At 36.1% G+C, this 18,637-nt stretch overlaps 1 protein-coding gene across 1 annotated transcript; it reads right to left on the reverse strand.

The window, feature by feature from the left end:
• Nucleotides 1-1,573: 1,573 nt before the first annotated feature.
• LOC132115954 (adipose-secreted signaling protein-like) lies at nucleotides 1,574-18,598 on the reverse strand. The gene is made up of 6 exons (XM_059524398.1): nucleotides 18,442-18,598; nucleotides 15,144-15,242; nucleotides 7,499-7,635; nucleotides 4,976-5,114; nucleotides 3,473-3,598; nucleotides 1,574-2,637 (listed from the first exon to the last, which is right to left on the reverse strand). Exons 2-6 carry the CDS (start codon nucleotides 15,160-15,162, stop codon nucleotides 2,537-2,539), a joined length of 522 nt encoding a protein of 173 aa, XP_059380381.1. The 5' UTR covers nucleotides 15,163-15,242; nucleotides 18,442-18,598; the 3' UTR covers nucleotides 1,574-2,536.
• Between the last annotated feature and the right edge of the window lie 39 nt (nucleotides 18,599-18,637).

Below are 18,637 nucleotides of genomic sequence, written 5' to 3' on the forward strand. Positions count from 1 at the left end.
TATTTTTAAGGTCAAATCAAAACGTAACAGTAGTAAAAAATAATAATAATATCAGTATTATTCAGTTAGCCTACATTTTTCCTTATTAGTTGATGAGACCATAGAAACAACCGTGAACGTTTTTAAAAATGTTATCTTTCAAGTGAACAATAATACAACTACGAAAACGTTTAAACCGGAACGACAAATCAATTAGAAAACACGGAAACTGGCATAAAGACGTCGTGAACCCTATGCGAACAGACTAATATCAAAAACATAAAATCAACGTATTTTATCGAAATAATTGGCTTCATAAAACTGTAGACTAAGTAGCTAATATTTCACAATAACATGTAGTCTAATACACAAACACAAAGGCAATTTTAGTATTTTACAAACCAAACCGTTAGGCTATAGGCTAATACAAACAATATCGACGCGAGTTTTTGTATTTGTTTTTGTATTTTTTTTTTACTTTAGAAATACAGTCGCGTTTTTTGCGCTCTTATTTTGGCAAACACATTTAATTAACAAAGAATAGCAAGTTAATTAATAAAATGTAAAGTCACTTATTTTTCCCGCCCGCAGCTATTTCCCGTACCATTTAGGCTATTAATGGAAACTTGTGTGAATCTGTTGAAGTTGTCAGTTTTGTGGTTTGTATCAATACTAGTTTGAAAACACTCTGGCAGCTCAGTTAAACCAGCTGCATCGCATGCTCTCACATCTGTGAAGATGTGGCAGTGTCGTGAGGAAGCTGCCACATCTTCAGAAAACTGTTTTATAGGAGGGTTCATTTGGCTTTGAGCAGAGTTTTCTGCTTCGGTCCATCAGTGTCAGATGTCGCAGTGACACACAAAGGTAGTGACACTCGGGCATAGAGACAATACTCTGCCCGGAGGAGGAGATCCTCCTGACACACACGAAACACAAACCTTGACGAGCTGATTTGGGCTCGCTATAAAATATGGAGCGTAGGCTACTTTATCATCATAGAACACGAGAGAGAAGACTATGTTATCTTTATGCAGATAGACAAAGTGTATTTTCTTTGTATGGCCGTCAGATGAGTTGCTACAACTCCCTCTAGAATGGCAGTAACCTTAAATTAATTTTATGTTGGTTACAGAAAATATGGATGAGGAATGCATGATGCATTAATTTTTTTTATTCATACATAGCCTATACATTGCGTAAATATATGATGCTACATTTCAGATTGATTTGAAAGTAAGATCGAAATGAAGTTTCTAAGAAATAGCATAAGGTTTTCAACTACCCTTCTTTAAAATTAAATAAAATCTCCCCAGTCAGCTCACAATCACATGTTTTTCTAATTTCATAAAATCTTTTGCAGCACAATGCATTAGGACATTAATACATGTGTGTAGTCATAATTTACTTGATTATCACGCATTATCAAACGTGTGGTTTTATTGTACATTCATCAGTTACCAATACAAGAACCAGAAGTCCAACCCTTTATATTCCTGGAACTGTGAATAGGTTCATTAGAGTACACTGACCACTAGTGGCTGTTCAGTGCATTGATTTACAATTGCTTCCCGATACACAAATGATCATAAAAGCATTTTGAAACAAGAAGTAAATTTTATTTGCTTGAGAGTACAAAAAAAAAAAAAAAAATACGGAAGGAGACAAGTCGTCAACAGTGAAAACCATCAAAATTATTTGCTCTGGTAGAAATTATTTAAAATTTCTATTTGAAAGGACAGCGATCCAGAAACCTCATAATAGCAGTTATGTTGAGTTAAGAATAGACATACAATACTATGCTGGAATAAGGCTGCCAACATTCAATGTGTAATGAATGGCTCGATTTACATGCTGGCATCAATAAAATAAACTATCAATGTACATGATTTCAGGCACTTTTGCTCGACAAAACCGACCAATGTTACACATAAAAGATGAATGAAAAACCCTTAATGTGATGATCTTGTTAAAAATCTATCAGGGCAGGCAACATCTCCAACATTTGCTGGATCTAAATGAGTAAATAACTATCAAATTATTTCAGTAGATTTCAAAACATTCAACCTTTAAAGCCAAGATGCCGACAAATTTCATGGTGGAACATGTAAGATTGATTTTGTGGTCAGCAGTGCCTCCTACTGGTACAAACAAGAGGCTGATTCACAGTGAGCACAAGCATCATTCTTAGAATTAGTTTAGAAACCTTAAAATCACATCAGATTAGAGCAAGAAAGTGCAGAAATACAGACATAATAGCATATTATATTTGTTTTTATCTAAAAGAAACATTCACCATGACACTGAAATTCACACAATTTGATTGTTGTTTTTTTATCCAAACCTGAAAAATGACTAATCACAGAGAGCTACAGTAAACGACAGATCATTCCTGCATTCCAATGTTACAGTACAAACAAGCTAGTAACCACGGTTTGTTTCCAAACGCTGCGAGCAGAAAGCAGTGACACTGACAACAGAAGTCCAGAATCTGGAATATTCTGCCGCTGCCAGCACAAGATGTGTGTCACTGATTGGGAAGTCTGTAAGGTTCAAGCATTCAGTCGAAGCCTTGCCAGTCACTTTGCTCAGAGTCATACTCGAGTTCTGCTCCTATGCAGCGCACACCTTCCAGCAGCATCGGAGTCCCGTGATGACGGTCTGACAGAAGTTAAACAAGTCACAAGTTAAACTCTATATGGACAGCATCATCAGTCCGCAGAACACACTGTTTTAAAGGAATAGTTCCCCCAAAAATGAAAATTGTCTTAAAATGTACTCACCCTCAGGCAATCCAAGATGACTATGTTTCTTCCTCAGAACAAGCATTGCATCACTTGCTCACAAATGGATGCTCTGCAGTGAATGGGTGCCGTCAGAATGAGAGTCCAAACATCTGATAAAAACGTCACAATAATCCACAAGTAATCCAGTGGATTATTGTGATGTTTTTTATCAGCTGTTTGGACTCTCATTCTGACGGCACCCATTCACTGCAGAGAATCCATTTGTGAGCAAATGATGCAATGCTGCATTTCTCCAAATCTGATATAGAAACAAATTCATCTAAATCTTGGATGGCCTGAGGGTGAGTACATTTTCAGCACTTTTTCATGTTTGGGTAAACTATTATTTTAACTTTTAAAATGCCGTGATCGGTACAAGATAGGCTGAGTGCATCTGTGAATATCAAAATATTGTCTCTGTTCTTCCTTTTCTTCAAAAATGGCATAAATCTTGCAAAAAGCAATAAGGGACAAGTTGAAGTTATTTTTGTGGGGATGAACATTATGCCACATACTTCAGATGGGTTTACCTGAAATATCCCTTAAATCAGTTTTACATAAAAACACCAGTAGAGGGCAGCAAATAACCTGACAACTGATCTCCCTCATTCAGCATATTCAAGATTGTGCCTTAAATATCACCCCAAAATCTCTCAACAACTATAACTCTAAGAAATTGCCAGGATACTAATAAATATGCTGTCACTTACCCATGACACGAGCATGAACTTTAACCTTCACGCTTGCATCCTCTTTGCTCTCACTAAGAATCTGCACCTCCTCACACATCACTCCCTCCTGATGGGCCATATATTCACATGTCACCCTCAGACCTCCTGAAGACAAGGAGTCAACAACAAAATGTCATTTATACAGTCATCTACAGATTAATCTATGCAATCTAAGCACCTAGGCAATGGAAAATACCTTAAAGGAACACTCCACTATTTTTTAAAACAGGCTCATTTGATTAGACCGTAAGCATCTCGCACAAAAATGACCAAAGAGTTTAATTATTTTTCCTATTTAAAACTCGACTCTTCTGTAGTTACATCATGTAATAAGTCTGAGAGAAAATTAAAAGTTGCAATTTTCTAGGCTGATATGGCTAGGAACTATACTCTCATTCCAGCGTAATAATCCAGAAACTGTGCTGCCATTCCACGGGTGCAACAGGCGCACTGATATTACGCCACTGGAACCTTAAGTGGTACTAAAAAAAGTACCAGATACTGTACCCAGTGGAAACCCCCCTAAAGTGAACCGTACCGAGCAGCACCATGCAATGGAAAAGCGCCAATAGTGTGCGCCCTCAAACTTGTCCTGTGTATGCACGAATAAGTGCTAATTGTAAACAGGTATTTATTAAATTATTTTATTTAGTGAAAGGAACCCCTGATAGAAAAATTATGTGTATTATTTTGATACTAAATAATGTATATGCATTCCTTGCGTTTCACTTTACAAGATACATTTGGGTAGTGAATTTATCAAACAGCATATACTCTAGAAAAAATTAAAACCCAGTATAATTAATTACGGAGTAATGAATGTGAAATATTTGAAAGCATAATATTTGTTGCGTGTGTGTACAATAACTCATCCCAGTTAGTGGTGAAAATGTGTTTTATAAAAAAAAAAAAATAATTAAAAAACATCTGCAGGATAAAACTCTTGCTGTCTGTTGACGTGCAATAAATCTCAAAGTTATGTACGAACACCTGTCTGTTCTACTTATTTCAACTGACTTGTGAAAACTGCTAAAAAAAAAAAAAAAAATATTTGACATATAGCAACTTTTTTTTTTTTTTTTTACAGTAACGCAAATAGTACTTTTATTACTTTTATTATAGAGTAATTCAGTTACTAACTCAGTTACTTTTTGGAACAAGTAGTGAGTAACTATAATTAATTACTTTTTTAAAGTAACGTTCCCAACAATAGCTGGATGTGGAAGAAATTAGAAGAAGCCAGACACATAGAATTTACAAATGTTCACACCCATTTTTACGGGACGAAAAAGTTGGATAGCAGCTAATTTAAAGTTTTCATTATGCCTAAAGGATTTGAAGAGTTAAGTTACACGTAAAAAATGGGAAAGTAAATATTGTAGGTCAAATGTTTGGGAATCACTGTTAGAAGTCACACAAGTCTTCATCAGTATGTTCAGCTATTTTGGGTCAGAGGGTTGAACCTCGAGCGATGGGACGTACCATCTGAGGACGGAGTTATGTTAGTGATACGGAGGTGAGGATTGGGGATGGGGGCTGGACACACGTCTTTCCCGAGCTCTGGCATCTCCGGCAGTGTGAACACGATCTCATATCGGTGCTGTGTTTTTAGGAAGCCCACCTGAGGAGATGGAGAGAAGCAGAGAGCCAATGGTTGGCTGTCAGCAGGTCTAAGACTATATGAGATTTATGAGACACCAGAATTATAAGTCAGTCTCTTGTTTGCACTTTATCTGAGATCATAGTTTACTGTGATGAATGATGTTAATAAAATCTTAGCAGAGTGATGAAATCATTGTATGGATTACAGTTTACTTATTTATGAATCATGGTTGATTGCTGATATCAATGAAATCAGCCTTGATGGACCAATGATGAAATCATAGTCAACTTCATACAATGAATTTAGAGCCAAACAATAATTTATACAATCATAGTTGGCTTAGTAACCCAGCAAAGCCTGCCATTTGAAATAATAATAATATATATATATTTTATGGAACAGTTAAATCTGTCCAGAAGCCCAAATAGAGGAAAAACTATGCAATTTCACGTAGATACTGATGATTTAGATGATTAAAAAAATATGATGAAATTCGAATAGCTTGTTATATAATTTATCTTACATATAATTTTATGAGCATGAGCATGAAAGACATTCAAAATCTATTCTATAATCCATTATATGATCCACTGATGTAACTGAAAATCTGTCAGATTTAATGTTCATTACTTAAAGATCTTACTAACCAAGGAAGGAAATCAGGATGATGTTTTGAAATAAAAACAAAGGGAACTGGAGAAGTGACAGAACGCATGCCAGGAAACGTCAAACTGCATCTGGGTCTCAATGAAGGATGACTGAATCAAATTATGTCTTATCTGACCAGAGCCCTCGTCAAAAACACTATGATCGAACAGGACAGACAGGCCAGAGGTACAGGTGTTTATATACTGCTGATGGGGCTGCAGCACGGGGCAGTAACAGGGCAGTTTGAGAGAGACATCTGCAATGAACTGAGTCAGAGAATATGACCCCTGCTGCAGATTGAACGCAAGCATGATTGTGTATCTTGTCTCTTAGATATTTGAGTCTCTGTGCCATCAAATATGTTCAAAAAGTCACTGTTCTCACAACAACAAGCAACTTGTGAGAGTGGAGCTTCAGTAAACTATTAAAAACATATTACGAGTCGACATGATATCAAACTAGGCCCCGTTTACTTTCATAACACACATTCCTTTTTACATGAAAAACAGACACACACTGATTCATGGAAATTACATTATAGTAAACAAAAGTACAAAAATAAAATAAAAAAAATATATGAAACAAATACAAATAAACTAAAAAAAAAAAAACTACATAAGTATATAAATGTAAGAATTATATTTGAAAGTCTAAAGCATTATGCTTCGATTATGCAATGTGCTTAAATTGTAATAATTTTACATATATATATAAAAATTTGTCTATGCAGACATTCATCCATCCATCGTTCCATCCATCCCTTTTTCTATGCATCCATTGTTCTATACATTATTTAATCCATCCATTATTGTTCCATCCATCATCCATCATTCAATCTATCATCCATCCATCCATCATTCTGTCCATCCACTGTTCTTCCTATCATCCAACCGTCCAGCCAACATTCTATCCATCCATTCATCATTCCGTCATCCATCGTTTGATCCATCCAACATTCTATCCATCATCCATTCATTCATCCATCCATCCATCATTCTATCCATCCTTTTGTTCTATCATCATTTTATACATTCATCCATCCATCCTTCATTCTATGCATCCATTGTTTTATACATCATTCTATCCATTCTTTCTGTAATCCATTAATTTATCATTCTATCCATCCATTGTTCTTTCTATCATCCATCCATTTTTTGTTTATCACATTCATTCGTATTTCATTCATCCATCCATTGTTTGCTCCATCCATCCATCCATTATTCATTCTATGCATTGTTCCATCCATCCATCCATCCATGCAAGGTGTTCTAAAAAAACTAAGCCTGATCACTTAGGAAAGTAACATCTGCTCTTTTCTTGAGTAAGCTGCATGATTTGAGATATCATTCAGCTTCACACATTACAAAATGAGTTGCACAGCTTAAAAGTAAGGGGTCTTTGTTCAAAGAGTTTGTCTTAGTGAGAAGCTTGGTGGCAATGCATTGCACAAAAAAACAAAACAATAAAAAAAACCTTTGGTCATGTGTAGGCGATGCAGTTCAAGTGTGGCTTGTGTCATTTCCTGATCCTGTTTTTCCTCTTGAAATCCCAGATACAGCTGGAATGGCTCCTGGTGTGAGTTCTGTCATGGTCTCTTCACATAATAACAAGGCTAGAAGTCAAGTAGAACATGCTGACTGAAGGAAGAAGCTGACGATAAAATCATGTTCTTCCTGTAATATGTACTCATATTCGTGACTGAAGACCTTCAAATTAAGCTAATGAATGATTTCAGCTATTTAATTAGCTCTCACCTTAACCAGGAAGTTTCCGTTTGATTCGGGTATCACCATCACAACGGAGTCGTGCAGTTTCTCGTCAAAATGCACATGAGAGTGAGCGGCTTCAGAGGATTCCTCAGCGAAGCGAACGCCCCCCGTCTTAGACGACGCTGCAGGAGGAACAAAAGAAAGCACTTACAGCTGTGCTAATTACACACCGACCGCAGGTTTACAGACTTCCAGATTGTGAGTCTCTGAATGATAAATGTTCTGTAAGTTGAAATTATTCAAATCAAGCTGACACCTGAAAAACCTCAGTCTAATATCAGAGATGTTTTCATTTCTTTACTCAAAGAAGGTTATAGCAAAAGTGGGCTTACATTAATCAGTGCATTGAATTTACCAGCTTCAGTTTAAAAAGACATAAACTGCATTTAAGTTGATGAATACAAAACCAAGTAGGAATACCAGTAGGAATAAATTGTACAGATGTGGTCAATAACCCAAATGACTTCAAGGTCTTACAGGCTTTAAAAATAAAGCAATAGTTCAACCAAAAATGAAACTTTGCTGAAAAACGTATTCACCCTCAGTTTATCCAAGATGAGTTTGTTTCTTGATTAGAACAGAGTTGTGGAGAAATGTAGCATTACATCACTTGCTAACCAATGGATGCAGATGGGTGCCGTCAGAATGAGAGTCCAAACAGCTGATAAAAACATCACAATAATCCACACCACTCCAGTCCATCAGTTAATGACTTGTGAAGTGAAAAGCTGCATGTTTATAAAGAAACAAATTCATCATTAAGCGGTTTAAAAAAAATTTAATTAATCATTTTTAATTTCAAAAGTCCTCTATCCAAAATAATGCTTTTTCCAGTGAAAAAGTCATCTGGAGAAATCTGCAAAGCACTGTTTAAAAAGTGAAAGCACACCAAAATAGCATTATGTGGGTGCATTTGGATGTGAGAGACAACAGAGGATGGTCTTGTCTTTAGACTCATAGTTTAGCTGAAAGCGATGGTTTAAAGTTGAAAATGTATTTGTTTCTTACAAACATGCAGCTTTTCGTTTCACAAGATGTTAACTGATGGACTGGAGTGGTGTGGATTATTGTGATGTTTTATCAGCTGTTTGGACTCTCATTCTGACGGCACCCATTCACTGCAGAGCATCCATTGATGAACAAGTTTCTCCAAATCTGATGAAGAAACAAACTCATTTTGGGTGGCCTGAGGATGAGTACATTTTTTGGTTGAACGATTCCTTGAAGCTTTGGATCAAACAAGCACCTAAAGAGAATTAAAAAAAATGCAGACAACAGGATATGACAAGTATGCAGATATGAATGCTTGGCTAATGCGGAGTATGTTTTGAGCCTAACATAACTGATATGGTTGTTTTTATTTTTATTCTTTCTTTCCCACAAGATTTAGTCACTGAAAAACTGGTTTCAGGTTCACTTGATGTGGATTTAGGGGAGGTTTATGTAAGATGCATTCAAAAAGAGCTAGATAGAGCACAACAAAATGGAACAAGAATATAAGAGCCTTTTAAAACTGTAATTATTTATTTAAAATATTTTGCAGCTTTTACTGTGCAAGCTGTCTAACACCTACAGCACATTCAAAGTGCTAATTAAAGCACCAGAACTAAAAATATCAAAGCTAAAAGAAAGAAAATCTCTTGCAATGTTCTTCCAGGCTCTTCTCTTTAACAGTCTGACTAAATAATGCAAGTAATCAGGGCCTCAGGGGTACATTTCTCAGACATAGATCAAACTAAAGTGCATGATCAATGCTAATTCTTCATTTAAAATCCATTTGTGGTGCAGGATCAGGGTACGTCTATGTTAGGGAAACCATGTATTAAGAGAGTACAGCTCTCAGTCTTCACGCACATCCTTTAAAAGTTTAGGGATATTTTTGAGAGAAGTCTCTAGTGCTCACAGGCTGCATTTATTGGATGAAAAAACAGTAATATTGTGAAATATAATTACAATTTCAAATAACTGTTTCCTTTGTGAATATATTTTAAAAAAAATTTTAAAAAGAGTATTGCCTAGATATTTCCAGGTTTATATTCGATAAACATTGCATTTATTCGTTTAGCAGATGCTTTCATCTAAAGCGTCCAACAAATGAAGAGCATTATGTCATAAAAGCAAACTTTATTTGAATTGTGCAATGCAAAGTGTAAAATATAAACAAGATCAGCACATGCAATTTTAGGATGAGTTATATTTGAAGAGATAAAATTACACATAATGTAATGTGAGCTGGGATGGGACAGCATTTGTAGCAGGAGTGTCTACATTATTGGCCTCATTACAGAGGTTATGTGACTCCAACCGTTCGGCCAGAGCACTATAAACACTCTCACGACCGACACAGAGGCATCTGTGCACTGTTAAAATACTCTCTGACCTGGAGCAGAGATCTGGAATTAAGATGGACACACATGTAGTAGTCTACATCACCACACCAACAGAGCCTGACGAGTTTATGTATTTATGTCCATGACTTTCGGGTCTTTATGACCCTCGTCTGAGCCCCATACGCCTGAGAATTGTGTTGAAAATGCGTCACAAGAACATAGACGTTTCACTAGTGATTATCCTGATATGCAATGTCAAAACAACTTCATAAATAATAAGAAATATGGTAGTACATGTTTTACCAGTGCCAGATATTTGGCAAAAAGCATGAAATAATAATAATAATAATAATAATAATAATAAACTTTCTTTTTAAAGCAAGCTTCTCAGTGTGCTTACAGAGAAAACATCCACATAAAAACAACTAAATTAAAAACAAATCTAAAATACATAAATATAAATCATATCAAAAAAAGAAACAATAATAATAATAAAGGCATCAGCATCCGTGGAACTCTTAATAAGCTAGAAAAACAGATTCAATTATTTTTTTTCTTTTATTAATTAATTATTATTATTATTATTATTATTAATACAGTTTTTCTCAGTCACTTTGGTGCATTTTTCAAATCAGAAATGAAATTCTCAAAACTGCTTGTACAACCTCCACATCATCTAGACATTTATACACATCACAAAACCAGTTTCTCATTCTTTTGAACAAGTTGCGATTGCTTTTGTACAGTCATGCAATTAATTACGCACATTTATCTGCAGTTTCCTACATTATCAGTTGCTAATGTCATGTCGCTCAAAATGTATTATGTAGTTTTCTGTGCAATTGTCTTACCCCTCAAAACATCGGGTCTTTAGTTCATCGTATAAGTCATTAAATGCAAAATGGTTCATCTAGTTGTCATAAACTGCCAAGCACACTTTTTATTTTTATTTTTACACATTATTATTAGACTTTTTGTCAATTTGGCATAAATTGTGCAAGTGAATCTTGACTAATGAGGAGAATGTAGATGATAAACCAATGATAAACCATTTTTCTGAAATAGCTCAAAGGTTCATCTCATGAATCTTCAGTTGGAAAGCTTATACTGTATAGACAGAGGACACACAAGAGTAACAAATTCTGACAATGAACTTATTTTCATCTTTTTGCCCATATTTCTTTTTCCTTTTCTATATCACAATGACATTGTAAAGGTTTTTTTTGGCCAGACCACTAGTAAAAGTGTAACTGGGAATTCTATCCAGTCTCTTTCAATCAATATCCCACATACAGTAATGTGTAAATTTGTACTTTTGAAATGGATATATGGCATACATAAGCATATGGCATACTGTTCAATACAGTAACTGTCATCCAAAATGTTGCCATAGTTTACATCAGAACATCCCTCTAGAGTACACTGTTATATTGACAACATGACTAAGCATTTTGACTGTCTTATCCGTAAACTATGACACAAGGACTTGTCATTCGATGGCACTGACATGTTCATTGACACAGATATTTATTTTTGAGAGATGAACTAAGGATTTTGAGCAATTGCAGGTAATCCATGGTGTTTTGCTGTTTGCAGGAGTTGTTTTGAGAAATGCACTTACTGTTTTGCAAATCTCAAGAGTGATTCGAGAAATGTACCAAAGCGACTGAGAAAAACTGTAATAACGATTAATAAAAAGCTTTATTTTTAAAGCAAGAATCTAAAGCAAACAAATTACTTAAACAGAAAAGAAGAATGTAAAAACTGCAAGAAATAATAAAACAAAAAGCAAAAGGTCATTTTTGCCATTGAGATGAATGGGGTAATGGTTCAATTGTCCTTATATAACCCTATATTAAATAAAGAATATCAAAAACAGCATATATGAACATGCATATCAAAATATTATCAAATAAAAGTGTATCCTGAAAAAATAAAATAATAATATAAGATCTCAACTTAAGATCTGTATTCCTCCGAGGGATCATCAGAGTGATCCTGGAGTATATCGAGTCATTCATATTTTCCAGATGTGACTCTTTGAGCTAAATCACATCTGAACCTGAACCTCACTCAGTTTTTGTGATGTTGTTCTTTGAAACCAATCCGAAATGCTGCAGTCTGGCTGGGAGTAGAGATGGACGGGCTCTCTGTTAAACGAATGCCTGGCGGTGCTGTAGAGGCACTACATTTTATGAACCTCATCTAAAACTTCACACAGTCACCATGGCAACAACAAGAAATCTGGCCTCTGAGAACCGGCTTATGGAAATAAGCATTTGCAAAAAGCTGTTCTGGGGTCAGTTTTCGTGCTTTAATATTCACCGACACAGCCAGTGATGGGAAGATGCTTTGTGAATGTTGCACAGCTGTCTGAGCTGAAGAAACCGTAGGAGCAGAACCATTCTGGAGCTGCTGCAACAACAGACTCTCTGCCTTCATCCAAAATTCAACTTTATCGCATTCGTAAACAAAATCAAAAATGGAGGCCATCTTTGTGCCTTCAGACAATAAATAGAGGCGAGAGAGACAGATTGATTACCACAATAAATAGTGGAATGAAAGAAGACTTTATCTTTGGGGATTTTTTCCGACGGATCTGGAAAGGCTTTTCAGACGGATGTGAAAAACAGACAAGATCTTGCACATTTCCTGATAATAGGAAACAGCCCACTTGTTTTGCAACTGCTGAGTCACCACCGACTGAGCAAGAATTGATTATTATTTTAGCTTTATTAAAATCACTCGAAGTCTCATTCCTGAATCCTGAGAATGAAAAAGCAGCAGGTTGTCAGAACTCCTGATAAACAGATTGAAGTTCAAGTGTGGTGAGATTATTATTAAAAAGCAGCTCTTTATGTTTTTTTTTAGTTGGGGTTGGTACATTTTTCTGATGTTTTAAAAAGAAGTCTCTTCTGCTCACCAATGGTCATTTATTTGTTTCAAAATACAGTAAAAACAGTAACACTGAACATGTACAAAATCATTCTAATATGCAGATCTGATGCTCAGAAAAAATATCTGATTATTATAAATGTTAAAAAAATTGTGCTGCTTCATATTTTTGTGGAAACACCATAAATGTATAAAGTCTTTACTGTCACTTTTGATCAATTTAATGCATCCTTTCTGAATAAAAACAAAAAATTTCCATCAAACATTTTTTATTGACTTTACTGAAAAACCGACTTCTTTTGAAAAAAAAAAAAAAAAAAAAAAATTATATATATATATATATATATATTCGGGGTGTAACGATACGCGTATTCGTATTGAACCGTTCGGTACGAGGCTTTCGGTTCGGTACGCGGTACGCATTATGGACCGAACGATTCGTTGGGCTAATTAATTATATTTGGAAAATAAATTTTTTTTTGAAATATAATGATATGCGTTCAACAAGGTAGCCCAATAACCCAAACGACGTAACAGGCAACGCCCCTGACACCCCCGAAGAAGAAAAAAAACACCAACTTATATGTTAATGTTAGGCTACTCAGTCAGGCGCTCGCTCACTCAGTAATACACGCTGAAGGCTCGTTGCAAAATGGCCAATGCGTTTAACAGACCAGAAATAGAAGATCCTCCAATAACCAACAGGTCTGGTGTTTGGGTGCACTTTGGATTCCCTGTAAGCTATAATGGTGATGGCAAGAGAGTGGTGGATAAAAAAACAACGATATGTCGCATCTAGGGTACACCAGCGGGAATACAAAAAAAAAAACACCAGCGGGAATACTTGAAACATGTCAACTCATTTACGCCGACATCACCTTAGTGTGTCAGTATCTGGGTAAAGACGAAAAAAATGAGAAACATATACGCAACAAACTAACCCCGCAGCATTTAGACAGACATTTCCAACGGATTCAAACAGGGCAAAAGACATCACCAGGGCGATTGGTAGGCTACATTTACGTTATAGCCGCGGATATGAGACCTTACTATTTACCATTGATTCTATCATCCCCATTATAGCTTACAGGGAATCCAAAGTGCACCCAAACACCAGACCTGTTGGTTATTGGAGGATCTTCTATTTCTGGTCTGTTAAACGCATTAGCCATTTTGCAACGAGCCTTCAGCGCGTACTGAGTGAGCGAGCACCTTACTGGAAAACGTAGGTTTTAAGAACATGCTTAATGTAATTGAGCCCCGTTACAATATTCCTTCACGAGCCCATTTCAGACAGACTGTAATTCCTGCTTTGTTCCAAAAAACATAAGCCCTATAGAGAACCAATTGAGTAAAAACACACTCAATATAAAGAGTTATAGAGTTCCATATAAAAAGTTTCATCTTTGTATTTGTTCATAACTAATATAACATTTTCATTTTTTTTTAATAAGGAGCTGTTTTTGTTTTATGGAAATTTATCTGCCAATTTTTTCTTTTTGCTGTATCTAAAACGTACCGAACCGTACCGAACCGAACCGTGACACCAGTGTATTGTATCGAACCGAACCGTGAATTTTGTGAACCGTTACACCCCTAATATATATATAATTCTACTGCTGTAAGAATTAATATATTCAATGTAATATATATATATTCTACTGCTGTAAGGTCAGTAGAATAGTAGTAAGAGTGATATTTGCCATATAAGCACCACTAATAATTAATGACAATGTTCATGTCTATTGTTCTTAGGGATGGGACGATAACCGGTTTTATCGATAACCGTGATAAAATGTGCTGAAGGTTAGTAATATCGTTTAAAAATGAATTATCATTAAAACCGTGTTTGATTATCGCGGTTTTAATAACTCGCTATTAAATCATGTCCAGCCAGCAACAGTCTGATGCAAGCGCAGCGCACAATGTTTTTTTGTTTTTTTTTCGAGAAGGAATGGCGAAAGTCAGTGACTTTTCTATGCTTTTCTATGCTTCTACACTTTTCATTGTAAGGAAGGAAATGCCACAGAATTTAATCTTTCTTTAAATTAAGTGCATAGAGTTGCTTGTTTTATTAGTTGTTTGTTGATTATTAAATATAAAACTTGCTGAAATGTTTTCAGTGTGAGCATCAACTATTTTTGAACACTTTCATCTCGTTTCAACAAAACCGTGATAATATTGATAATCGTGATAATTTTAGTCACTATAATCGTGATATTAAATTTTCATACCGTCCCATCCCTAATTGTTCTGCAGTAGTACAGTATATGTGACGTATGGCACAGGAAGCATGTTTCTTTACACAAAAAAGAAAAAGGAAACACTCACAGGTCATATTTTGTCAATTATGCATTCAAAACCCCTGCAAAATGATAAAGTTTAGTTGTGAAGGTTGGACGTACCTTTCTTGGCAGTGGCCATTCTAGCAACAATCGACACCAAACTCAAGGAAAGCTTCAGTTAAGGCCTCATCGTAGATAGCATCTGACCTCAAAACAACCCTGAGAAACAGAAAGAGAACCACAAAAAAAGGAATCAATAAACAGAAGCTGATAGTGCAAGACATACAGAGAGAGCGGATGTAGAAAGAAAACAAGAATTATGTAGAGAGGGGGAAAAAATCATACTCTTTTAACACAGTTAAGAGGCTTTCATTATGTTTGTTAAAACGCCACATGTTTCCATGACACACAGTGAACTGAGCCAGCTGTACTAACCATAATGCAACAGGACAGACACCCCATAGAGCGGAGAATTATGAAGGAAAAACACTCAGAGAGAGCTGGATTAAAGCATCACTGAGTTCTTCTTAGGATTCTTCATCCATTTCAAAGTAATTTCTTTCAACAAAGTTGAAGTCAAGAGGAGACCCTCCCAGACCAATGCAAAACCTAGGCCAGACCACTTGAGGGACAAGCAAAATAAGCATTAAAAGTGAATTATGAGGGCAACTTTCAAAAGAAATATATTTTGTCTTACACAAATGGTCAAAAATGTAACATTTAGCAATATATCCCCTCAAAATAAACAAATCTTGTTCTCTTTCTATCTCTTTTTTTTGTGTGTGCACCAAATGCAACAACCCATTTTTGGTCAACCAAATTACTATTTTCCGTGCATCAAATGCAATAACTAATTGGTTGTGCACCAAATAAATATTTTTTGTGCATTAAATGCTATAACTATTTTTGTGCACCAAAAGCAATAACTATTTTTTGTGAACGAAAAGCAATAATTAATTTTTGAGCACCAAATGCTGCAACTAATTTTCTATAATGCTTAAGATAACATGCCAGCGAGTGTTTGAGGTCATTATCAGCTTTAGTACACTGGAAATAGTGTCATAGACTATAAGCTGAGACTCAGATCCACACTAGGACACTGAGTAATGAGACCCACCAATACTAGACCCCATGAGACCAGACTAAGCCCAAGATTAGACCGCTCATGGCTTAAATCCAGACCTCAAACACCGCCGAGATGAAGGCATCTCAGCAGATAGGATGTTATGCATTCAGTGCATTCGGATGTGCCTTAATGACTTCCAAGTGCTGTTTGAACAGTCAGCAATTTTAAGTTTCAGTCTTTGTCTTTTTATCAATCTCCCTTCTTCCTCTGGATGGTGACTGTACTTTTATCTGAGCTCATCTTTCTGCAACTCATTAGAGAAGCGCTGAAACTGGGATGAACGAGTATGGAGGGTCTTTTTCTAATTAACTCGGGAGCTAAGACACACACATTCATACATGGAGCTCACCTAATCACCAGCACCTACTGCAAGAGAATCAGACTTGTCTAGTATTGTTCAGTAAAGCCCATCCACTCTACTTTCAAATCAAAAACATACCGCAAGAGCCAGATGTCGTATGTTAAATGCATATCGGCGAGAAGAAATCTTGATAACATTATTAAATGGCAGAAAGCTCAGATCATAATCGCAGCAGACATTCAGCACAGGACAACATCAAAGCAGAATCATTCTCATTGCCATTCTAGCCATTTGAGAGTGCCTGTTTATCCCAATAATGAAAGATAAGGAAAGTGCAGAGGATATGCTGTACAACAGCCATATGTGATGCTTTCTAAAAGAGCATCCCTATTTCTTTTGCTCATGCTAGGGTTAGTGGCCTGACCAAACCCGTAATTTTAAGTATCAAATCATGTCAGACTTGCATGCAAAAAGACAATCATCATAGAGTGGAAGGGCTCTTTTAATTTGGCCAAGCAAGTAACCACCTAGCAACAACTCAGAATACCCTAGCAGCACCCTGACTCTATAGCAGTGGGTTTTGCACAGCCAAACACCATCACATTTTCTTCTAAACATAAACAAATTGAATTACTGCATTTGGTGCACACCCATAGATAAGTGATGTGCACTTATAGGTATTTTTTGTGCACCAAATGCAATAACTAAAACTTTTATGCACTAATAACTAATTTGTCCACTAAATTATATAACTATTTTTGTGTGCTAAATTAAATAACATTTTTGTGCAATAAAAACATTTTGTGCACTGAATGCTAAAAATATTTTGTGTGCATCAAATGCATTGACAATTTTTTTATGTGCTAAATGGAATGACCATTTTTGTGCACCAAATGCAACTGATGTGCACTATACATTTTTTGTGCATTAACTAGAATAACTATTTTTTTTTTTTTTTGGGCATTAAATTTGGTTGCAAATTCCAAGCTGCACAAATACATGCAGTCCATTTACTTTAATATTATACATTATAGCAGGAGCAACTGAAGCTTAAGATGTGAAGACTTGGGAGTGGGTAGGACAGTTGTAGAAAAAAAATATCTTGTTAATTTTACAGTAAAATCCTTGCAGCTGTGGTTGGGCGTGCCCTGAAAAAAACACACACAATTTCATTCTCTTTCTCAGTTCTGTTTCCTTCCACAAATGACTAAATAAATTCAGAGTGAGAAGGGCAGAGATAATGCAGTTTCTCATGTAATAATCCCCATTTCTTCACTACATCATAACCAGAAATCTAATCCGTCAAATCACACAGATTCCCCTCCATCTCTACATCACATTTTGGCTCAAGTGACAACTGAAGTGAAGCAACAGATATGAACCAGTTCCAGTCTGTACTAACAAGGCACAGAGGGAGATAAAACTGGGTCAACTGTCTCATACAGACTGATATAACAAGGACATTTATGTTAACGTCAAAACCTTTAGAACTGAAACATATTCAACATGCATCATGACCCTGAAAACCATCTGGAAAAAACACAGAAACCCCGGAAGCATCTGCTGTGGCCTGTTGTCATGCATTCTTCACTAATGGTTCACTGTAATTTTCCTGAGGCAAGTGACTGAGCCCTAACCTGGACTGACAGGTATTTCCCCATTTCAAATGCACCCTCTATAGCTCTTTTCAGCTTTTCAATGCCATTCAGTATGTTGCATTACAAAATAGCTTAATGAAGCCTTCACATCCTGTCTGGTGTTGAGAAACCGATGTCTGCAGACTGTTCAATGGGATTTCAGACTTGAACGAATGTAGATCTATATTCCACAGACATTAAAACGATGAAATGCATACTTCCAACGCGTTAAAAGCAGATCCGATTAAAAGAGACACAATGCATGGATCTTCTCGAGTCATCTTCTGATAGTCGTGCACAAACTTAAATGTACCATCGAACGTTTTCAAAAGCAATGGCTTGAAATATACTCACCTATTCTCGTTGATAATGAGCTTCTGCTGTTGTAGATTTCAGTCTAGAATCGCGTGTAGAAAAACGCTACAGAAATGAACCAGAAGCAGAACCGCTCAACCCAAAGCTTCAGTCAGAACTGCTCTGCGAACGACTGCTCTCGATTTAATATTCGGGGGCTACAAGTTCCGCGTTAATCACGTGGTTTCTGTTCTGT

The sequence above is a fragment of the Carassius carassius genome, chromosome 3 (assembly GCF_963082965.1).
Source record: "Carassius carassius chromosome 3, fCarCar2.1, whole genome shotgun sequence".
Lineage (NCBI taxonomy): Eukaryota > Metazoa > Chordata > Actinopteri > Cypriniformes > Cyprinidae > Carassius > Carassius carassius.